This window comes from Nuphar pumila, chromosome 3 (genome assembly GCF_984573655.1).
Source record: "Nuphar pumila chromosome 3, dmNupPumi1.hap1.1, whole genome shotgun sequence".
Lineage (NCBI taxonomy): Eukaryota > Viridiplantae > Streptophyta > Magnoliopsida > Nymphaeales > Nymphaeaceae > Nuphar > Nuphar pumila.
Genome location: NC_143251.1, coordinates 116,101,681 through 116,127,260, shown reverse-complemented (window position 1 = coordinate 116,127,260; position 25,580 = coordinate 116,101,681). Strand labels below are relative to the sequence as shown.

The 25,580-nt window shown below is 36.9% G+C and overlaps 1 protein-coding gene across 2 annotated transcripts in view; it reads right to left on the bottom strand.

The window, feature by feature from the left end:
- LOC149843395 (putative protein phosphatase 2C 44) overlaps nt 1–25,317 on the bottom strand; it is a 39,444-nt gene extending 14,127 nt beyond the window's left edge. The window contains exons 1-5 of one of the 2 annotated variants that reach the window (XM_090001813.1): nt 25,203–25,288; nt 24,946–25,078; nt 23,405–23,656; nt 22,604–22,880; nt 22,363–22,517 (exon numbers count right to left, since the gene is read on the bottom strand). In XM_090001813.1, the coding sequence (XP_089857939.1) occupies nt 22,363–22,517; nt 22,604–22,880; nt 23,405–23,656; nt 24,946–25,005 (744 nt within the window). In that variant the 5' untranslated portion in view covers nt 25,006–25,078; nt 25,203–25,288. Of the gene's footprint in view, nt 1–22,362; nt 22,518–22,603; nt 22,881–23,404; nt 23,657–24,945 lie in introns of both variants that reach the window. The other variant, XM_090001812.1, reaches the window with a different exon arrangement.
- Between the last annotated feature and the right edge of the window lie 263 nt (nt 25,318–25,580).

Sequence of the window (25,580 nt, the reverse complement as noted above, 5' to 3'; positions counted from 1 at the left end):
TATACCTACAATCTAGTTCTCATTATGCAAGACGTTTTGCCTCAATCTAACATCATAAATGTGTTCAGCATGGTCGATTTACTGGTAATCGATCTTTGGATCGTGTTTTTTCGATGATAAACATGTTTTCTTGAATTGAGAAAATTTGGTGTGTTTACGATCATTGATCTACCATTAAGAGGAACCCAATATTATATATATAAATAATTTATTTATATATATATATAATTTATTTATTTATTTATTCATATAGAGGTTTAACATTTGGTGCTATTTAAGGCTCTACTAAGCCGACTATAGCAAATACCACCACACACACACACACACACACACATATATATATATATATATATATATATATATATATGTGGAAACATACAAAATGGGACGGTGCTAAATGAAGCATGCTATTGGATTTCTGATATTTTTTTCGAAATTCTGACCCCATAGATGTGTTCAGCATGATTGATTTACGAGACTGGATCATGCATTTTGGATGGAAAAAATAGTATTTGGAGCCTCAAAAATTTATGAAAATTGTAGGCCGTTGATTTTTTAAACCTTCTATGCATCATAATAAAACACTCCAAGAAGTGATTCCTATAAAAAAAGCATATAGATCACATATGTAACGTGAGAATTTCTAAAAAGCACAAGAAATCCAATAGCATGTTTCATTTAGCACCTTGCCCATTTTGTAGGTTTCCATTTCCCTATATATATATTACAATAACCTCTCTCTCATAAAAAAGTAAAAGATATGCATAGGCCATGAAAGTCATTTGAGGCAGCGGTCAACACACACGCATGTGCACACACACACACACACACAAGTTGAGGCTACCAAAGGCCAGCAACATTTCGCAAAACTCCAAATCCAATTCGTGACCAAAAAGTGGGACTAACTGCAAACAGCTAGACCATTGGAGCTCTGAAATGATTTCCATAAGTAAATAAGGACACTTTGTCTACAGTGTTTAAGTGGTATTAGCATCCATGGAATATTTTTTTCTAGTCACATGTAAGCATGGGCTGTTGAGTTGTACATTAAGTTGTATATATATTATATATATATATATATTGTAAGTATCGTATTGTATCATATGATACAGTATGATACATATTGTTACTATGAGAAAAAGCGATATGATACACACTTGTATTGCGATACGAGTGTGTATCGTATGTATCATACGATACAACCCCGTATCGTGTCGTATCGTACGATATAGGGTGTATCGTATGATACACCTTTGACACACTTTAAGAATGGCCGGCACATGTTTTTTATTTTTTGGGTTTTAAAGACCGCTTAAGGGCGGACTTCCTCATTTGTGTAGAGGCCATTAGAGGGGTATTCATGCACCCTAGGAGTCGTGAGAGCGATTTTGGGGCCATTCCGTGCACAAGGAAGAGGGCTTCCATTTTTCCACGAAAGTGGGTTAAGGTAAAAAAAAAAATCTATTATGAATAAAATTACAAAACTACACTCTAAAAAAAATTTGCCTCATGGGCTTACGCCCCCGAACCCCACCTTACGAGCAGGGGGCACTGCCTCCCTGCAACTTCTGCCAACTTACTGCGAAGTTGGATCCACAAAAATTAGAGATTTATATCAAGGTATAGATCAGGCTCCACACTCCTCCAACAAAGATAGCATCAGATGGGATGAACCGGCATGGCAATGGGGCACTCAAGTAATGAGTGAAAATCATTGTTTTATGTGTTATGATTTTTTAAAAGTTTTGCTAATTTTTTTTATTTTTCATGATTTTTTTAGAATTTTTGGAATTTTTTTATTAAAAATTATAATTTTTACGATACAATACATATCTTGTTTTGGGCCCGACTGACACAGGTAACAATACGATACTTACAACCTTATATATATATATATATATATATATATATTGTTTCATATTGTACATATACACATATATATGTGTATATATATTTTATAGTTGTTATAATGTTGTAATAGAAAATACCCATTAGGGGTATTTTAGTCTTTTAACTTTATTATAATAGGTTGCACACATTAGGGGCACAATAGTCTTTGTATTTTTTCTCTTATTTTTATATGTTAGTAATTTGGCTTAGAGACCTCTCCAACGACTCTATTTCTAGCCGTTGGGGAGTGTCCCAATGGCTCTATGTGAGCCTTGTTGTGTATAAATAGGCGTGTTCTCTTCTATGCTTGTCTCAAGCACTTATATAAAATTCTTTATATTTTTATGCTCTCTCTCTTGCCCATCTGTGGCTTTGTGCTTGTATTGACCCATAAACGGTCCTTGGTTGTGTGCACACTTGTGTGTTTTGTAAGCCCATAAGAGGCATCTACTTGTGTTTTTGTATTTCATTACATGAGCATGATACACTAATGCATTCACCATGCATAAACATGAAACTTGCAAAGTTAGACACCCTTAGTCACACGCTAGTGACATGAAACTGGAACAAGACCAGAAGTTAAATCCATGTCACAGGCATGGAGAAGCCACTGGGTTTCCTATCGAGTCCTTGGCTTGCCTGCTTAAATTACAAGACACACAATGCAGTTCACATGGTTACCTAACTACACTGTGACCTAAATCTGAGATTAAGATAATAGTTAGGATGATTTTCCATCCATAATTCAGAGGAATGAAATACAAGCAATTCACGTGCACCACACAGACAATCTGGATTATTGACATAAAGAGACCTAATACTTCTTGTGAGAAAGGTTGACATGATACAAGACTTGGAAAGAGGCAGTCAGAGGTGACATGAAAGATTGTAAAGTGACCAAAGTTGCAGCTCTAGATAGACAGGAATGGAAAAATGGGACTGGAAAAGCTGACCCCATGTAGTTGGGATAAGGTTTCACGATGATGAAAGAAACCTAATACTAAGATTGGATTTCCTCAGTTTTTTGTGATTCCGGATTAATTTTAAGATGGTAAATTGTAGGGGAAATTCAAAGATATGATATTAAAAAACAGCAATGAACAAAACCACTGAAAGAATTCAGTATGTCAGAACCAACACAGAAAGATAAAAAACGTTACAAAGGAATTAGAGGGCAAACATCTATAATGCTGAAAGTGCATAAGCTGAGTCAAACAATAAGGGCGGAAATAATGTCAGACATAAAGGAGTAACATATGCTACATATTGTTTCAAGTGCATATGGAGATCAAACTCCGAAGGAAGGAGGCCAATGATGAAATATTGTTAAAACAAAGATATTCAATACAACAAACAGTTGGAGATGCAATTGAATGATCAAGCATAAAAAATGGGCATGGATTCTCTAGAAGAGAGGAGCTGAAATGATCCCCTCCCTCCCCTGGCACTGCCAAGATTCCACAAGTGAATTCAATGTTAGATAAACATTGGATCTCACCTGCACATGGGCACCAAAGAAACTACTAGAGGCATACACATCAACAATAGAAATCAGGAGCTTAATTTCAATGTGTTGGAGGGAAGTTTGCCACAATCTATCACAATCATTACAAGTAATTGCATGTAAAAGTTCTAGAACTGCACAAGTTCATGGTCATGAATGAGCATTGAAAGGGAGTTTTGAATGCTCTGTTAATTACCAATCAAAATAGTGTTTAATTGATACTGTTACACTATTCCATCCATGCCCCCAGAATTGTGTTAATGAATAACTGGGTCCACCATGGATTTGGCTTTCAGCTTTATTTTAAGTGATAACCTTTGCAGTGATCCAAGAAGTTTGTGGATATCAATAACCTTCCTTTCTAAAAGCTGTTTGAAATATTAAGGAAGCTCCCTTTTGTATCAGAAAAGAGAGAGAGAGAGAGAGAGAGAGAGAGAGATTGATGCATAGATCTTACTCTTTTTCATGTGGAAATTCAAAAAACTGCAAATAACTAACCATGGGTATACTAATTAAAAAATTAGGAATCATGAGCACACTAATTAAAGGTTTTCTTGCAATCTTATTGCTAGAACAAGAAACACATGTCCTAGAGAAATTGAAATGAAAATGCACAAGAAGATGAAACCATCCCTCTTTGAACAAACATTTTCCAATTTTGTTATGACCAATAACTTTGAATTTAAAAGATGGAAAAGATTACCAGCTAGCTGCTTCTAGGCCAGAGGATTAATTATTTAGGTCCACCATAGAAGTTCATATGAATCAATTTCAGCCTTGTAGTTTAGAAGAAAACTAAACTTCACGAACAAAGTCTATGGAAGAATCCCTCTCATGTTAGCCACAAGCCATGATAAGTTGGCTTTAGATATCTCTAAATCAAAGACAATCAACCACCCAGTTATTATCTAGTCATGGGTGTGGGTCATGAGTTATCAGGATACTCTGGTGTAGAATAATGACAACAAAAGGTACATGGTACTCCCAAATACTTGGGTCAGAGTCCATAACAAAGAAGTTGATACCTGAACAATGTCATTTGTCAGCATGGGTTTAGTTTACGATATGTTTGGAAGCCCCCAACTCAATGAATATTTCCCAGAAAGCAGACAAGGGATTGTTAAATTATAGTGTTGTATATGTACATATACGTATGTATATCTATATACATATGTATATTTTCTTGTATATATATACATCTATGAATATATATATATATATGTATGTATATATATAATACATATTTATGACTGTTTTTCCATTGTAACAGGTTTTCCCATGTAGGGGCATTTTTGTCTTTTTACATGACTGTTATAGGTTCTGCCCATTACAGGCAGATCTATCATTGTACATATTTTTTGCTTTTTGTCCTTGTATTATGTTGTAAGGGCATATTGGACTTTGCCCAATATAGCGGTTGGGATCTCCCCAACGACCATAATTATAGTTATTGGGAGCATCCAACCGCTACATTGAGATCCAATGTGCCTATTTAAAGGGGCTCAAACCCCCTCTCTTGTTATGCTTTCTTAAGCATTCTCTAAAGTTAATAAAGATTCATTTTGTATGCTTTGTGCTTGCCCATAGTGGCTATTGTTTGCACTTTTGTGTTCTTGTAATTATTTCTACTTGGTTCTTGTATTGTCCCTTGGTGGACTAAGTGATTGTGCACACTCAATTGTATTCTTGTGTGCCCTAAGAGGGTTCTCTCTTGTATTTTCGCTTGTTTCATTACATGGTATCAGAGTCATAGGCTCTTGGGATCGTGGAACTTCTCCAAAGATCGTGATTGCAGCAAAGAAGGGATCTTCTTTTCTCTTTCAAGATGGGCGAAAAAAAATCCATGACAGTGATCACATTCAAGCTAAACGACTCCAACTATCTAACGTGAGCCGCTGCTATGAAAAATCACCTTAAGAGAAAAAAATTGTGGGTGTATGTAAGTGGTACTACATGCGAACCACAACTCATACCAAAAAAGATGGAGATCAAGTTAAAGCTCTTGATGATGATAAAGAGAAAAAGCGCTTAAAGAATACTACATGAAGGTTGAGGATAGGGAAGCTGAAAATAACTAAATTCTTTCTTGATTCCTAAATAGTACGAAACTCAAGATTGCCGCAAGCTTAGTGAAATTTAAAAAGGCATGTGATGCATGGATTTTTCTCAAGATTATGTTCATGCAAAAAGACTTGGCACAACAAAATTTTCTTAAAGAGAAGATCTGGACCACAAAACAAGGTGACAAAAGTGACATTATTATGACACTCTTTCACCTCTTTCGGATGAGTTGGATTTACTTGAGCCTAAGTGGGAAGGTTCTGCCATCGAGTTAAGGCAAAAGCAACTTGAGAACACTTGTTTGTGTTTCTATTCGGGTTGAGACCTGAGTTTGAGCAAATGAGGTCTACAATCTTGCACAGGACCGTCACCACCTCTCTTAGTGATGCCCTTCCGAGGTGTACGAAGCCGAAACTCGACTTGGTATGACTAAAGGAAGTGAGGAGGTTTTTGTCGTATCAAGACCCGACAACAATGTTAAAGCATATAAACCTCCTCATTTTGAGAGCAACAACAATGGAGGAAAGAGGATAATTTGCCATTTTTGTCAAGAACTGGGACACATCAGATGCAGAGCAGGACCCGACTGGATCGATGCCACGTGACTCCAGGTGTGGCCCGGAAACCCGATCCACCGCAGAGGATGGACGATCGGACCCACGGGTCCGATCCGATCACAGGTACAGTGCCGCGACGCAGGGACGTGCCCTTGCATACCTACTCCAGGTGTGGAACAGTCCGGACATCACGGATCCTGCAGCAACATGCAGACGACCCAGATCACGACTTGGGTCCCAGACTGGACCCGCGACCCAGATCCAGCAGCAGACTTTAAAAGACCCTCTCCTAGGGTTGCGTGGGCAGAGAATATTGAATTTGGCAGCAGCCGTCTTTTCCTTGAGCAATTTTCTCCTTTTGAATGTTTCTCATTCCCCTTTCTCTACAGTATTCAGTTTATTATTCAACTCATTGTTCATTTTGAATTCCATTGAAATAAAAGAAAACAACACAACCCATCATTTTGGGTGGCGTTTCCCCTATTGTTGCACATCGCCCGATCGTGGGGATCAGTTCATCTCATTCAGCCATCAGGTGTTGCGCAATCGACACCCCTCCCACAGCATCAACATCAAACCGGAGTGTCCCAAGCTCATAAAGAAGGTAGCAACCGTTGAAGAGTTACCCAAAAAGGGTGAAGAAGCAATCAAGAAAGGAGGTCTTAAGGATACTATTAGTCAACTAACAGAGATATTACAACAATTTCTTAAGACACCTCCACATATACTTCTGATGTCATCGTCTCCATCTCATCTCCTCCAAGTACACTTTCTTGGATTCTTGACTCTGGTGCCTCCTTTCACATCTCTTTTAGAATCCCTCTTGTCTAAATGCACAAAACCCTTTTATAGTACATGTGTTTATACGATCGATAGAACCAATTTAGAAATAAAAGGTACTGAAACTTTTAAAAACATTTCAAAAGATTTTCAACTTCCTAAAGTTAGAGTTGTTTCAAAGCTCAATTTAAACTTGTTTTCGGTTTCACAAATTTTGGATTGTGGGTATGAGGTCTCCTTCTCATCAAAGAAATGTTGAGTGCAGGATCACCATTCAGGGAAGCTGATTAGGGAAGTCCATAGGAGGGGAGATCTTTACTACATGGATTTTTTTCATATTTTCAAAGAATCATTTTATAATTTTGTTAAGGAAAAATATATTTCTTTATGGCATCAAAGATTAGGCCATTCTAATGTATCTAAATTGTCTCTTTTTCAATTTTTGAAAGACTCTTGTATTGAAAAAGAGTTCATATGTAATGATTGTATTCTTGAAAAAACTAGTGTAGATATCATCGCCAAATCTAGAATATCTGATGATAAGAAAATTGACATGCCAGAGGTTGTGAATGCAAAATTAAGATTGAAAGATGGAATTCCTCTTGAAGATCAAACTCCATACTGACAACTGATTAGATCTTTGACCTACCTATCCATTACACAAGACTAGATATTGCTCATGTTATGCATTCAACTGATTAATTTCAGCATGCACCAACTACGGTGCATATGAATATTGTATTAAGAATTGTCAAATATATCAAAAATTTTATATCCAAAGGGTAATTATTATCCTCCACTTCTTCTTTAGATTTAACTGCTTATACTTATGCAAATTGGGGAGATAATCTAAATGATAGAGTTTGAACTACTGGTCTTTATATTTTTTAGGAGAACTCTTATATCTTGGAGGTGTAAGAAAGAACAGGTCTCTTTATTATCAATGAAAGTTGAATATCGAGTCATGGCATCAACAACTATGAAGATTATCTGGCTGAGGAGTCTTATTAAAGATATGGGCTTAGCCATCTCTAGTACTTCGAAGATGTGTTGCGACAATAAAAGTGCTATCTACATTGCAAACAATCACACCTTCTATAAATGAATCAAGCATGTAGAGATGGACTAACAGTATGTCAAAGAAGAATACTTGAGAGGAATGATTGAGTTTCCCTATGTGACTTCGGAATGTCAATCGACAAATTTTTCTACTAAGCCCTTGCCTTCACCCCGTTTTGTATCTCTTTTTGGCAAACTTTCGGTGATCACACCGTAAGTTTGAGGGAGAGTTTTAAATTATATATACATATACTATGTATATCTATATACATACATATATTTTCTTGTATATATATATATATATATAATATATATTTATGATTGTTTTCCCATTGGAATAGAATTTCCCATGTAGGGGCATTTTTTGTCTTTTTACATGATTGTTATAGGTTCTACCCATTAGGGGCAGACTTGTCATTGTACAGATTTTTTTGCTGTGTCCTTTTATTATATTGTAAGGGCATATTGGACTTTGTCCAATATAGCTGTTGGGATCTCACCAATGGCTATAATTATAGCCGTTGGGAGCATCCCGACGGCTACATTGAGGTCCAATGTGCCTATTTAAAGGGGCTCAAACCCCTTGTTATGCATTCTTAAGCATTCTCTTAAGTTAACAAAGATTTATTTTTTATGTTTTGTGCTTGCCCATAGTGGCTATTGTTTGCACTTTTGTACTCTTGTAATTGTTTCTACTTGGTTCTTGTATTGTCCCTTTGTGGACTAAGTGCTTGTGCACACTCTATTGTATTCTTGTGTGCCCTTAGAGGGTTATCTCCTGTATTTCTGCTTGTTTCATTGCAGGGATTCCATCAATAATTGGGCACTTCAATTCATTGCAACAACTTGATGAATTTAGTCAGTCCTTTTAGGAGGCCTTAATGGCCACAAATGGAACATGTCCAATTTTAACAATGATATGGTTGGCAATTCTCATTCAAAGGATTTTCCAAACTGCCACAAATCAAGGGTTTTTTTAGCTTCATCATGGAATCACAGCAACATGAAAACCATATTCATAGCATTTCTGAATGGTTGTTGGAATAGAAAAGAATATTTCATTCTTCATTGTGCTGAACATTTCTCGTTTCCCAGGGCAATATATATAGCGTTACTCATGGGTATAATTTGTAATTTTGTCTTTTAAAATGGTAAACCATGAATCCAACATCTTTACAACAGGATGCCACAATACAAATTTTTTGCATATCGACCTTGACAATGAATCAACTTGTTCTATACAACATCAATCTGACAAATAAAGAATGTGTTTAACACTACGAAAAGGGTTGAATATGGACTCCTATGAAGTTCTGAGATAAAGTTTGAATCAGATTTTCGTTAATGAAACCAAAAGTGTCAAGTATTTGCACAACCCGGACACACACATACACCAAAAGAGAAAAGGAAAAAAAAAACAACTCTGTAGAAATGTTATAGACATGAATATTGTTAAATTGTAATCTATTATCCTTGTAATGCCCGTATATATTTTATATATATAAAGAAAGATACATATACATATATATTAAATATATATATATATGTATCTATCTAATTATATATATATATATATATCAGCCGTAGGGGTATTTTAGTCCTTTTCATTTTTTGCGCATATTCCCTTTGGAATGTGCATGTAATTTCTTATTTCTTTTTTACTTTTTTTCTTTTTCTTTTTTACTTTCCTTTTTTTCTTTTTTTGGATTGCCTTGGGAGGGACCCAATATGATCGTTGGGCCCCTCCAACGGTCACATTTGTGACCGTTGTGTGAGATTTTCCTCTTGAATCTGTTTTGAGAGAAAAAGAAAGAAGAGGGGAAGAGGAGATGCGGCTGTCACGATTTCAATAATGAAATCATGACCTAAAAACATGTATTTATGTTTTGATTTACAATATGGGTCCGGGTCTGGTATAATGTAAAGACCCGGTATACAATGTCCAGTCGGTATGACAAGTGTAATATACAAAACACGACTTTTTCACCTCCCCTCAAGTTGATCATGGTTTTGAACCATGAACAACTTGCCTTTAAGCATCCAAAAATGATCTTTTGTCAAGCCCTTTGTAAATATGTCTGTAACTTATCTTTCAGTATTAACAAATTCAGGCTTGATCTCTTTTTCTTCAACTTTTTGTCTTACAAAATGTTGGTCGATCTCAATATGCTTAGCGTGACTGTGATGTACTGGATTGCATGACATGTTGAGGGCACTTTGATTGTCACACAGCAAGGTAGACCGAGAGATCGTTTCTCCCACTTCAGTTAGTAAATGTCGAACCCATGTGACTTCGACAGTAGCGGCAGCCATGGATCTATACTCGGCCTCAGTGCTTGATCTAGCGACGGCCTTTTGTTTTCTACTACTCCAAGAGACTAAGTTTCTTCCAATAAAGACACAATATCCTGATGTAGACCTTCGATCATCCGGATCCCCTGCCCAGTCTGCATCACAATATACAGTAAACTCACGCATATCCTTGCCAGACGACTTTGGAGAATATATCAACCCATCTCCAATTGTCCCTTTCAGATATATGAGTATCCTCTTAACCGCCTCTATATGTCCAGTACGTGGTGCATGCATAAACTGAGACACTTGATTGACTACAACAACAACAACGCCTTCATCCCAAAACAATTGGGGTCGGCGATATGAACCATCCACATGAATCCTTCTCCTCCAATCATTTTTATCCAATGCCATGTCCTCGGTGAGGTTCAAAGCATTCATATCCTTTCCTATCATCTCCATCCAAGTCTTCCTAGGCCTACCCCGACCTCTTTTAACTAATATATTTTCCCATTTCTCCATCCTTCTAACTAGAGCATCATTAGGCCTTCGCCAAATATGTCCAAACCACCGTAAACGATTCTCTCTCATCTTATTTTCGATGGGTGCAATGCCTACCTTCTTACGTATCTCCTCGTTCTGAATCTTATCTTTTATTGTATTTCCACACATCCATCTAAGCATACGCATCTCAGCTACACTCATTTTTTGAATATGATGTCTCTTGGCAGCCCAACATTCCGCACCATATAGCAAAGCGGGCCTAATAGTCGTCCTATAAAACTTTCCCTTCAACCGCAATGGCATTCTATGATCGCACAACACTCCAGTTGCACTTTTCCATTTCATCCACCCAACCTTTATCTTATGATTTACATCTCCATCAATTTCTCCATACTTTTGAATGATAGATCCCAAATATTTGAAACAATCATCCACCGGTATTTCTTGCTTACCAAGCATCACTACACTCCCATCACTACTTCGTTGCTTACTAAACCGACATTCCATATATTCTGTCTTACTCTTACTCAACTTAAAACCTCTTGCTTCCAATGTTTGTCTCCATAATTCTAACTTAGCATTAACCCCAACTTTAGACTCATCAATCAAAACAATATCATCAGCAAACAACATACACCACGACACATTTTCTTGAATTGATCTCGTAAGCTCATCCATCACTATAGCAAATAGGAAAGGGCTTAAAGCAAGTTCTTGATGTAACCCAACCGTTATAGGAAAATTGGTTGTCACCCCTCCACAAGTGCGGACATTGGTTACTACTCCTTCATACATATCTTTAATTATACTAATGTACTTGAGAGAAACACCTTTCTTCATCATTGTCCACCAGAGAACATCCCTAGGTACTCTATCGTATGCCTTCACCAAATCAATAAAAACCATATGCAAATCTTTGTTCCTCTCTCTATATCTCTCAATAAGTTGTCTAAGAAGATGTATAGCTTCCATAGTTGATCTTCCAGGCATAAAACCAAATTGATTCTCCGATATCATGACAACCTTCCTCAACCTAGACTCAATCACCCTCTCCCAAAGTTTCATAGTATGACTCATGAGTTTTATACAACGATAGTTTGTGCAGTCTTGTATATCACCCTTATTCTTATATAGATGCACCAAAGTACTCTTCCTCCACTCATTAGGCATCTTATTTGTCCACCAAATCTTTTTAAAAAGATTTGTCAACCATTCTAAACCTTTCTCTCCCAAGCATTTTCAAGCCTTGATAGGTATACCATTTGGGCCAACTGCCCTTCTTGATTTCATTTTCTTCAAAGCCTCTGCAATTTCTTTCTTTTGAATCTTGCGCATGAAGTCACGATTCATCTCATGAAAAGGAATGGAGAAGTCTCCAAGATCCTGAGCATGACTTTCATTAAATAGCTTATCAAAATAATTTTTCCATCTCTCCTTAATCTCCTCATCTTTGACTAAAACCCTTTGCATTTCATCTTTGATACATCTAACCATACCCAGATCCCTCGATTTCCTATCTCTCATCTTTGCAAGACTATAAATATCCTTCTCGCCCTCTTTGGTATCCAACTTGTCATAAACCTCCTTATATACCTTATCCCTCGTGTTTCGAACTACTTTTTTAGCTTCCTTCTTTGCTATCATATATTTTTCCAAATTCTCATTATCACGACTCTTATTTAGATTTCTATAACACTCTCTTTTAACCTTAACAGCTAATTCGACATCCTCGTTCCACCATGATGTATCCTTACCTAGCGGTGCACCGCCTTTAGACTCACCCAATACCTCCTTAGCCACCTTTCTCATGTCACCCGCTATCTTATTCCACATTGATTCTGAATCATCCTCGAGACACCAATCAGCTCCTTTAACTGTCTGCTCTACAAACATTCCTTGTTTAGCTCATTTCAGTGCCCACCACTTAATTCTAGGATCTATCCTATGTCTATCCTTTTTGTGGCATTGTCTAATTCTAAGATCTAAAATTAAGACTCTATATTGTATAGCTATACTTTCTCCCGGTATAACCTTACAATCGATGCAACAATCCCTATCTCTCTTTCTAAGTAGGAAAAAATCTATCTGACTCGTATTAACCCCACTTTTAAATGTTACTAGGTGAGACTCCCTCTTCCTAAACCAAGTGTTTGCTAAGATCATATCATAGGACAAACCAAAATCTAAAATCCTTTCTCCACTTTCGTTTCTTTCTCCTATACCATAGCCTCCATGGATACTCTCAAATCCATCCCTACTAATGCCTACATGTCCATTAAGGTCACCGCCGATGAAAAGCTTTTCTCCATAAGATATCCCTTGTACTACTCCATCTAAATCTTCCCAAAATTGACGCTTAATGGAATCATCTAAACCTACTTGAGGTGCATAAACACTAATAATATTAATAATATCCGTACCTAATACTAATTTAATAAGTAAAATCCTATGACCCTTCCTACGGACCTCAACTACATTATCTATAAACTCACGACTCATAACAATCCCTACTCCATTCCTATTCCTATTTATTTCTGTATACCAAATCTTATATCCCCAAGGTTTTATCACTTTTGCTTTCTCACCTACCCATTTGGTCTCTTGTAGACATAAAATATCAATCTTTCTCCTACACATAACATCTACTAACTCTACCAACTTACCAGTTAAAAGACCCTATGTTCCAAGTGGCTAACCTAATTTTATGGTCTTGGACTAACTTCTTTACCCCCACCCGTCCAACAAAGTGAGGGAACCCTTGCCTATTTGACACCACACCCGGGCGCCGGTGTGACGCGTCGCTTCTGAGCGACGACCTAGCAACCCTTGCCCATTTATCACTGCCTCCGGGGCCTATAGAGTACAACACGTCGCTCAGTAGGGAATGCCCCAACGAAATTCTCATATTGGTTCATATTCATAGGGTATGACTAAGTTTTTATGTTGGTTGTCACTGGCCTACCGCAAACCTCCATCTTTATCCGGGCTTGGGACCGACAGTGTATAACTAAACAGTTATACACAGGCGGAGTTAGACACTTGATTGACTGAATAAACAATATCAGGTCGGGTGAATATGAGATACTGTAACATCCCTATTAGACTGCGATACCTGGTGGGATCCTCACACAGGTCTCCATCATGAGTACTTAGTTTTTGGTGGAGCACACTTGGAGTTCCTAGAGGTTTGCAGTCTTTCAGATGTCTATCGTATACCTGTGTTGAGTGAGAGTTAAGCCATGAGCCCAACTATCGACTTCTACCCCAAGAAAATAATGCAAGGCACCAAGATCTTTCATTTTGAATCTCTGACCTAATAGGTTTTTCACTTCTTTGATGTGATCTTCAGAGTTTCTTGTGATGACAATATCATCCACATAAATTAGTAATAGGGTGATCACATTCTGACTTCTAAAAATGAATAATGAGTGATCCAGTAGAGAGCGTGAACATCCATGTTTTTGAATCTCAAGTGAGAAACTGTCAAACCAAGAACGAGATGCTTGTTTTAGGCCATAGATAGCCCTTTTTAGCCTGCATATATGTGTTTTACAATCTTGCTCGTGATATTCAGGTGGTTGTTCCATTTAAACTTCCTCCTTCAAATCCCCATGCAAGAATGCATTTTTTACATCAAGCTGACTCAACTTCCATCCATGTTCAACAGCCAAGGAAAGAATAATTTGAATTGTTCCCATTCTCACAACTGGGCTAAAGGTCTCATCATAGTCTTGCCCTGCTTCTTGGATGAACCCTTTTGCCACCAGTCTTGCCTTGTATCGTTCAATGGTTCCATCTGGTTTATACTTTATTTTGTAGACCCATTTGCATCCAACAACATTTTTGTCAAGTGGTCTAGGAACAATTTCCCAGGTTCCATATTCATGCAAGGCTTGTATTTCATCATTCATGGCTTCTACCCATTTGGTAGAAGTAGTTGGTTGATAGTACATAATAGATTCATCTTCCTTATTGAGGGCAGTTAAAAGGAGTTGAAAATCCAAGGAGAAGTTGTTATAGCTGACCCACACATCAATAGGATGTCGCATGCGATTGAATCTTCTAATCTCAAGGATATGAGAGGAAGTAGGTGCAACTGCTGGGGCGCGATTTAAAAGGCCTGACGTGGTCGTTCTTTATCTAGTATAGAAAATGCCCTTGTATCTGCCCGGTACCGATGATGGTACTTCTTTCCCATTCTGTGATCCCGATGCACCTATAGTCTCAAACATTTCTTCTTCCTGCTGCACACAATCTAGAGAACCAACTTCATTGGGACTAGCAAAAAGGTATGAGTTCAGCAAAGGATAATAAACTTCAGTTGTGGTAGCGGACATATCTGCCGCGTCAGCTTTGTGATCAAAATTATGTTCATTAAAGACAACATTTCTTGAGATTCTGATACGTCTGTTAGCAGGATCATAACACCTATATCATTTGTAGTCGTCTGCATATCCCATAAATCTATACTTCTAAGCCTTGTCCTGAAACTTGTTTCTCAGGGACCGATCAATGTGCACATAACAAACACATCCGAAGGCATGTAAATCATGATAACTAGGATGAACCACAAAAAGACAGTAATAAAGAGACTTGTTTTCCAAAACAACCATAAGTAATCTATTTATCACATGTACGGCAGAGTAAAAAGCTTTTGTCCACAGATTAATGGGAAGATTACTATCATGGAGCATACTTATGGCACTTTCGACGATATGCCTGTGTTTTCGCTCAGCAATCCCATTTTGTTGAGGTGTGTGTGAACAAGACACCCTTCTTCCTATCCCATTATTTTGAAGAAAAGAAATAAAGTCACTAGATGAGAACTCCCCTCCTCTGTCACATTGAAAAAATTAGATGGACTAAGAGAATTGATTTTTTACTAAGGAAAGAAAGTTTTGAAACAAAAGAAAAACTTCTGACTTATTTTTTATAAAATATATCCAGGTGTATCGAGAGTAGCTGTCAACAAAAATTAATTAGTATCTGCTTCCAGATCCAGAGGCAACTGGGGCAGGCCCCCATACATCAGAACATATTATCTCAAAAAGCTTTGAAGCTCTCTTATTAACGGAGCGAAAAGGCAATACATGACTTTTGCACAAAAGACAACTGAAACACTTTTGACTTCTCTCATCCACATTGAGACTTTCTTTTGGAATGAGATTATTAGAAACAAGTTTCTCAATAAAATGACTCCCACAATGTCCTAACCCACTGTGTTATAGGAAAGGCTTATTACATTCAGAAATACTAAAAAACATTTGCGGAAGAGAAAGAACACGACTTTAATGAAGACTTCAAATCCAGATGAGTAGAGCAGACGGAATGACATGAAACTTCTTCAAAGACATACATATTGCCTTGTCTTTTTCCTTCAGCGAATGTTTCCCTCGTGCGAAGGTCCTTGACCTCCACAGAGAAGAGAGTGAATTCGACTGAAGCATGATTATCATCAACAAGTTTTGAAACAGAGACAATATTTTCTTGATATTGGGAGCATGAAGGACATCAGAAAGTTCAAGGGTAGAATGTGACATGGGAATGATAGATTTTTCAACGTGGAAAACAGGATGGTAGGATCCATCTCCAGTGACAATCTTACTTTTACCAAAATAAAGAATAGGTTTAAAAAGTTTACCTGCATCACCAGTCACGTGAGTTGCTGCCCTTGAGTCAACAAACCAAGTTCCATGGTCATTCTGCTTTAAATTCAATTCTGACAAGGCAGATATCAACAGATCTCTAATCTCTCCATTGTCTCTGATACTGCTGGACTTCCTTTTTGTTTGTCTATGGAGACTTTCCTTTATTTTTAGGATTGTGCCAACAATTCGCCTTGATATGCCCCCATTTTGTTACAAAGAAAGCAAGTGGGGATAGATCTTTGTCCTTGAGCATGGGTCAACATATTTGGAGTGGGAGTGGGAAGCAATCCATGTTCTTCGTGTCCATTTCGCCCTTGTCCCCCTCGCCCTTGTCCTCAACCATAAGTCACCCATGTGGCAAAAACTTCTTGAGAATTTGTATGAGCGCGGTTTTCTTCAGAAAAGCCTTTCAGAGTCATTTCATACTGAATTAATTTAGCTCGCAACTCATCAAAAGTAGGAAGAGCAAGCAAGCACAGTAGTGAAGTGACGATCATATTATAATTGGATCCTAGTCCACTCAGGGTTTGTTGCACCATATCACTGTCGCTCACTGCACATCCTATAACTGCAAGTTGATCTATGATAGTCTTCATCTTGTTTAGATATTTCATGATGGTCATGGAGTCTTTTCTCAGCAGCTGGAATTCCCTCTTGAGAAAAACCATCCTCGCCTGTGAAACTTGTGAATATGTCTGAACCAATCTCTCCCAAAGGTGCATGGTTGTACAGTTGTCAAGGATTACAACAAGAACCTCTTGAGACAATGTAGAGGTAATGTATGTAACTACTGATTGGTCTTTCCTTTCCCAATTGAGATATTTTGCATTTTTGACATACACAATTGAAGTTACCCCTTTATCATCTTTCTCTTCTCTCATAACAAATTCTAGCGGGACTAGAGTGGTTTCATCCAGATGACCTAAGAGACCTTGACTCCTTATAAAAGGAATGATTTGTCTCTTCCAAATAAAAAAACTTGACGTGGTTAACTTTTCAGAAACAAGCTGATTGAGGAAACTTGAAGGAAGACTCGATTGAGAAAAATGGGAATCCATAATTGGAAAAGAAGTTTTAACAAAGATATTCACGAAGTGCCCAGTCTACCGCCAGAGAAGTTTGTTGGTCGACCTTTTTTTTTTAAGGTTGGGCAACCTTCAAGAGACTAGCGATCAGAAACTTTCAGATTCAAAAGAGAACCAGATCTAATTTTTTTTCTTTTGTTATATTTATAAGGTTTGTGATTGACGCAATAAAAAGTTATAAACAATACACGTTGAATAGAATTTAAAACTGATTGTGTTTTCAGACAAAAACGCAGGTGGGTATGCTGTGGATTGAGGGCAGAATGCTATACGAATATCAAATATGACAACAAGAAGGAATGGCATGTAGACGCTTGATAGAATAGACTTAGATTAGAAATCTAATATCAAATATTAAGTCTGGACAGTATATAAAAGAAAATCAATCAGAAACTTAATATTTCAGATCTGATGCAACTTCACACTCAGATCTGAATATTTCGGTTCAAGTAAAAAGAAATGAGAATGCACAGAGGTGGAATATTTCAGATCTGGTGCAGAAGTACAACCAGATCTGAATATTGCAGACGAAGAAGAAGATGGGTCGACTTTAGGGATTCACGTGAAACGGGATCCTTCTAGACAAGAATAAGAAAAAGATAGTTTAGAGATAGAGATTCACGTGAGACGTGATGATTTTAGGTCGCATCTTTTAGAAAGGAAGCAATGGAAGAAATAAGAAACCTTTTTTTGATTGAGATAGTCAGGTTGCACCTTTTGGAAGCCACTTCAACCACTAGGTGGATCTCGGCTTTAATACCATGTGAGATTTTCCTCTTGAATCTGTTTTGAGAGAAAGAGAAAGAAGAGGGGAAGAGGAGATGCGACTGTCACAATTTCAATAATGAAATCGTGACCTAAAAACATGTATTTATGTTTTGATTTACAATATGGGTTCGGGTTTGGTATAATGTCCAGACTCGGTATACAATGTACAGTCGGTATGACAAGTGTAATATACAAAACACGACTTTTTCACGTTGGAGGGGCTCCAACGATCACATTGGGGCCTCTCCAAGGCCCCATTTTTTTTGTTATATATAGGGCTCTTCTCCCCTTTGTAAACCCATTCTTTGGAGCTTATGCTCTCCAATTTCTTCAATACAAATTTGTTATATTTTTATGTCGGTGTGCATTTGTGAGATTTAGTAAGTTGTGCTTTTGTGCACAAGTGTTCTAAAGAGTTCTTATTGTGCATGTGTGCACGCGTTTATCATCAAGAATATTAAGGTCTTGATCAAATAATCGCTCCCCATCCTTTGTTTCAACTGTGGATGGAACATCTCTTAGAAGTAAAAGGAATTGAAAATTTTGAAAAACAAGATTTTTTTATTCAAAAAATTAGATTTATACCTAAATTAAACTTAAATTTACTTTTGGTTTCTCAACTCTCGGACCATGGGTGTGATATAAAGTTTTCATCTAACAAATGTTGATACAGGATCGTCGGTCCGAGAGGTTGATTGAGGAAGGCTCTAGGAAGGGCGATCGTTACTACGTCGATTCTCTTCAAATTCCAAAAAATCCTTTTTGTAATGTTGTCCAACAAAAGGATATTAATGTGTGGCACAAGAGACTTGGACATCCGAATATTGCCTTTTGTTAAAAGTCTATGTAAAAGTAATTTCAATTATAACGATTGTATACTTGAAAAAAATGAAAAATTATCTTTTTGTCAAAGATCTATGTTTACAACAAGACCTTTTGAAATTGTCCATTCGGAGGTATGGGGATCGGCACCTGTCTTATCAAAATGAGGTTTTGCATATTATGTCATTTTTGTTGACGACTACACGAGATATTGTTGGATTTATTTTCTTAAACACAAATATGAAGTTTTTTCGACTTTTAAAACCTATCATATGATGATTAAAAATCAATTCAATGTGGATCTAAAAATTTTTAGAACTAACTCTGGTGGAGAATACCTTTCAAGTGAATTCAAAAATTATCTTGAAAGTCATGGTATTCTTCACCAAAGATCTTGTCTGAAAAAACCCTCAACAAAATGGATTAGCCAAAAGAAAGCATAGACACATAATAGAGACCACTCGAACTCTACTTATTTCTCAAAACATTCCAAAAGGTTTTTGGGCTGAAGTTGCTTTAGCATCTTGTCTATCTAATAAATCGGCTGCCTTCGAAAAATTTGAACAATATCTCGCCTTTTGAAATGTTATATACCAAAGAATCCGACTGTAGTCGGTTGAGAATTTTCGGTTGCAAATGCTTTGTTCTTAACAAAAAAAACAAGCTTTCACTGAAAACCATTGTCTGCACCTTTCTTTCTTGGATATTCCGAAACCCAAAAAGGGTTTCATTGTTATGATATAAAGAATGATAAATTATATGTTTCCAAAAATGTGAGTTTTCTGGAAAATGTTAATGGTTTTGAAAGAAGTGAACCTTTTAAAGAAAATATGGATTACTTTTTTTTATTTGAATTATTAGCTCATGATGATAGTGATGATGAACTCACTCCTAATGAGGCTAATGATAAAGAAAACGAAGAAGATTTTTCCTTCCTCTTATCACCCAACATAGTGATGAAGAAACATCGAGAGACTCTATAACATATACTCATAGAGACAGAACCAGTTTTAGGAGTGCCATTGAAAGATACAGTGAACCTAGTGGTTCCAATTCAACAAATGATGAAAATCTACGAAGAACTGAGAGAAATAGAAAGATGCCCTCTAGGTTCATCTCATATGATTCCTTTACTCCTAAACATAGAGCCTGTCTTAGTGCCATTCATTCCTATATAGAACCCAGGAATTTCGAAGAAGCCAAAAAGAATGATGAGTAGCTGAGAGCAATGAAATGTGAGCTTTCAGCTCTCAACAAGGCAAAAACTTGGGAATTTCAAGTTCTTCCTAAGGGTAAGAAAGCAATAAGGTGCAGATGGGTATTTAAGGTAAAAACTAAGAGCGATGAATCTCTTGAGAGATATAAAGCTCGGTTAGTTGCAAAGGGATATAGTCAAGAATACGGGATTGACTATGAAGAAACATTTGCCCCTGTGGCCCGAATGGTCATTGTCCGATGCCTCATCACCGTTGTCTCAATTAACAAATGAAACATCTATCAAATGGATGTTAAAAATGCCTTCTTAAATGGCGATTTAAATGAAGAGGTATATATGGATGTTCCACCAGGAATGAAAACTCCCAAAGGGAAAGTGCTTCGACTTCGAAAAACACTTTGTGGTTTAAAACAAACCCCCAAGGCTTGGTATGATAGGTTTAACTCCGTAATGTTAGAAAATGGTTTTTCATCTTGTTTCACTGACACTGCTTTGTTCGTTAGAAAAACCAATACAGGGATTGTCATTCTGCTTTTGTATATAGATGATATGCTAATAACTGGTAGTGATACTAAAGGAGTTAAAAGTATAAAATCAATTTTAAAGGATAGATTTGAAATGTCTGATTTGGGATTTCTAACTTATTTTTTGGGTATTAAAGTGGCATACTCTCATAGAGGATATTTTTTGTCTCAAACTAAGCTTGCATCTGAGGTTATTAACAGGTCAGGTATTACGGATGATAAAGTTTGTGAAACTCCTGCTATAGTAGGAGCTAAAATAAAAATTTATGATGGCATCCCTCTCTTCGATCCCACCCCCTACAGGCAGCTTGTGGGATCATTGATGTATCTGAGTATTACTAGACTAGATATTTCTCATGCAGATCATACTGCAAGTCAGTTCCAACATGCACCAACATTCGTCCACATGAGTGTCATCTTGCGGATTGTGAGATACATAAAGGGTACACTAAACAATGGAGTATTCTTATCCTCCTCTTCTGAATTGAAATTAATTGCTTATACTGACTCTGACTAGGGAGGTGACCCAAATAACCGTCACTCCACCACTGATTTTTTTGTGTTTTTAGGAGACTCGTTGATCTCATGGAGGTGCAAGAAGCAACAAAAAGTGTCTTTATCCTCTACTGAAGTTGAATATCGAGCCATGACAACTACTACCATGAAAATTGTATGGATTCATCAATTATTAGAAGATATGGGGATCAATGTTGAAGGGCCCACCAAGCTATGTTGTGATAACAAAAGTGCAATTTATATTGCCAAAAATCATACATTTCATGAGCGGACTAAACACATTGATATGGACTGTCATTATGTTCGAGAAGCGTATCTTAAAAGAGTCATAGATCTTCCGTATGTAACTTCAGAATATCAGTTGGCAGATTTCTTCACCAAAGCTCTGTGTTCTCCGCAATTCAACTTTCTTTTTGGCAAACTTTCGGTCATCATGCCCTAAGTTTGAGGGGGGTGTTAAATTGTAATATATTATCCTTGTAATGCCCATATATATTTTATATATATAAAGAAAGATACATATACATATATATTAAATATATATGTATATGTATATGTATTTGTCTAATTATATATATATATATATAAATATATATCAGTCATAGGGGTATTTTAGTCCTTTTCATTTTTGCGCATATTTCCTTTGGAATGTGCATGTAATTTCTTTTTTACTTTTTTTCTTTTTCTTTTTTACTTTCCTTTTTTTCTTTTTTTGGATTGCCTTGGGAGGGACCCAATATGATCATTGGGCCCCTCCAACGGTCACAAATGTGACCGTTGGAGGGGGCTCCAACGATCACATTGGGGCCTCTCCAAGGCCCCACTTTTTGTGTTATATATAGGGGTCTTCTCCCCTTTGTAAACCCATTCTTTGGAGCTTATGCTCTCCAATTTCTTCAATACAAATTTGTTATATTTTTATGCCGGTGTGCATTTGTGAGATTTAGTGAGTTGTGCTTTTGTGCACAAGTGTTCTAAAGAGTTCTTATTGTGCATGTGTGCACGTGTTTATCATCAAGAATATTAAGGTCTTGATCGTAGTATCTTGTTGTAGATATTTTTACAAATATAACAAGCGAGCTACATAACAAAAAATAAAAGAAATAAATTTTTTAAATTTCAAAAGAGCTTACCTTCCATAAGCCATCACTAGCCAATATAACAAACTGGATACCGGATTTCAAGTGCACTTGTTTCACATCAGGCTCTGAACTTAAATGTGCTTTAAGGCTTTGATCACCAAATGCACGTGCAACTGCAAGCTGGCCATTGACCCTTGGAACATCTCCTGAAATTTTGTTTACCCACAGTATACCAACGTATACAAATGCAACATTATCTCAACAAAACCAGACTTTATTTAGAAAAATATACCTGGAAGAATGGTCACAAAACCACCTTGTTTTTCTATCCTTTTCATCTCAGCATGTGGTTCATGGTCAACAGTGAGCTGAATGGCTGAACCTCTATCGCACAAAACAGCTCTAGAATCACCTATATTTGCTACTAATAGTACTTTTCCATCAATTACAATTGCAGTAACTGCAGTAGATCCACCAGGACCTAAATGTGTTGGATTTTCTAGAATGTACTTGTTTGTGTTGCAGTAGGCATCCTTGAGAGATGCAATAGGATCCTTCCAAAAATTAGGCTGCATTATAGGAAGAAGATGAATCTAGTAAGGACACAGATCTAATCCAACACTCCCAGCAGACAAACTCACATGAAGAAAGTGAGATATTTGTTATGATATGACTTATGAAATCACAATCACCATATACACTACAGCCAGTTTTCTAACATTTAGACTTGTTAAAAAGTTGCAACGTTAATGCTTGTCAAAAACAGCAAGAATTACAATTGCAGGCAATTCTTGTGTTCATCATCTGGCAGCTAGTGAAATCAACGAGTGGTGGAAAAAGCAAGGGAGCCAATCCTCTTTTTTTTTCTATTTCCCAATTATAAGAACTCATTTAGACAGACAGCAAAGGTCCCGTTTTCAGATATAATAGTTAATTAAGATGACAAATCATGGGGAAAAATGATTGATGTATCATATGTTATTAAGTTGGTTAGAGCCACATGAGAAGAATTCAGTGCAAACAACCAAGGAATAAAAGTAGACTGCACTCAAAATCAAGGAACACAAAAGATAAGACAGAAAAATTTAGAGACCTCTTTTAATATGTTGTTGAACAAGTTGGTCTGAAGATAGCTAGGAACACTATCTCCAAGATGGCCATCAAAAATTGCAAACAACCCAAGCTCGTGGTTGTTTACAACCTTGTACTCTGCTACATGATAATCCTCCATATCATGACCTGCTTTTCCTTCAACCAGATGGAAGCCATGGGTTACCCTGTTAACTGAATATTTGCTTCGCCCTTTTCCAGTATCAGATGACGATGAACTCATGCATAAGACAGTCTTCAATTGGTGAAAAAAGAAAGAAAAAGAAATGCATTAATATCCGAACTAATATGAAAGGAACTTCTCACAGACAGTCTACACTTTATTATAACCTCATAACCTAAACCAAAAGCCGGAACATATTCTGACAAAAATTCAAGAATAGTTGTATATATCTCTTCATGTATTTATGTAACAAATCCAAAATACAACCGCAAATATGCTATTTCCTTCCCGAAAGACTGACTCCAAGATACAGGAATCATTCAGGAAAACAGAAAAACAAATTCAACCAAATTCTCAAATGTTTCATCTGATGGAAAGGTGAAAGAAAAAAGACAAAAGCAAGGACCCTTTCGGCGTAAACGAATAGAAGAATAAAAGTGATAGGTTTAAGGTCATCAAAGGAAAATAAAAAAGTAAGTCGTCAAAAAAAACATATGATTTTGTTAGGATAAAGTAGCAAAAAAAAAGAGATAAGGATTCCAAGATCAGCAAAAACGCCAGAAAGGATATTTCTCAAAACACCCAACAGGATACCAAGTATAAGTTTTAAGAATCAAAAGAAACAGGATGTCAGCACAAAATATTAAGGTTCTATTTACCATCAAAACGCCCAAAAAAATATTTCTCAAAGAAATCAGTTAATTTCATTAGAAACCAACCAACAGCAAGAGTGTAGTATAGAACATATGGCTGAAGTGTTTGGCTTGCAAGCAATAGGTTTAGAGTTCAATCCTACTTTCTCTCAGAAAAAAAAAACAACAATTCAGCTAATGATGATAAGCTAACTAAGCGTCTAATATATATATATATAGAGAGAGAGAGAGAGCAGGAGCTTCTAACTAGAACCCACTTATGATGATGAAAATAACTGAACACCTTCAAGAAACCCAGAAAATTAAGAAAACTCTACCAAAGACCCACTTCAATTATGAGCATCAACGGAAAGAATAGAAAACATAGCAAGACAACCTACAAACAAAAGGGAGAGATCTTCCAAAAAACCTTTAAAAACACCATCGTAAACCAAAAACAACAGCACCCAAAAATATCAAAATCCACTGCAAATTTTTTTTTTAAAGAATTAAACTCAACACCCACTGCAATTACATGGTTACAATCATTTACATCATCAAAACCAAAATACGAACCATTAAAAAAACAGAAAGAGACAATGCAAAGAGGGAACAAAAGGACCTTTTACAGAATACCCACAATCAGTATCATCATATACTGAAAGAAAAACAAGCACCCATAAAGAAGAGATGAAGCAAGGGGAAATTCAACAGTACACTTTTTTTCACCTTGATGATATTAAAAAACTCGGTTTTTGTAGAGTGGAAAGCGCCAGATTGCCTCCCCATCTTGATAACATAAACACCCACAAAGCGGAAAACCTCGGAATTCTCTCAGGTTTCTGAGACGTTTGGTCAGCTCCTATAAAGGAAGAAGAAGAAGAAGAAGCACCCCCCAATATTACAATACCATCAAACAAACAAAAAGGAAAATGGGAACAAAGAAAGGAAAGTATGTGTTGTTGTGGGGCGAGTCAGGCAGCAACGTCGTCTATTTGCAGCTCTCAGCTCTGCGAACCCTCCCCACCTTCCCACGTAGTCCATGCGCCGTTTGACCACACTCTCTCTCTCTCTCTCTGATTTTTCACGCTCAAAACTGTCACACACGGTTGACAAATGTTAACAATACATGGTGGAGTGGGACCCACATGCTTCACCTGTCCATATTAAATTACAATTTATCGTATTCTCGCTTCGCTTTGCATAAGGACCCTTCGCAAAATATAGTGCGGCATAGTTATGTGTGCACTTGATTTACCGGTATCAGTATCGGTATCGGCCCCTGAATCGTTAGGCCAACGATTCAGGTGAATCGGCCGATACCGATTCCCAGGTGAATCGTTTTGAATCGGTTAAAAAATAAT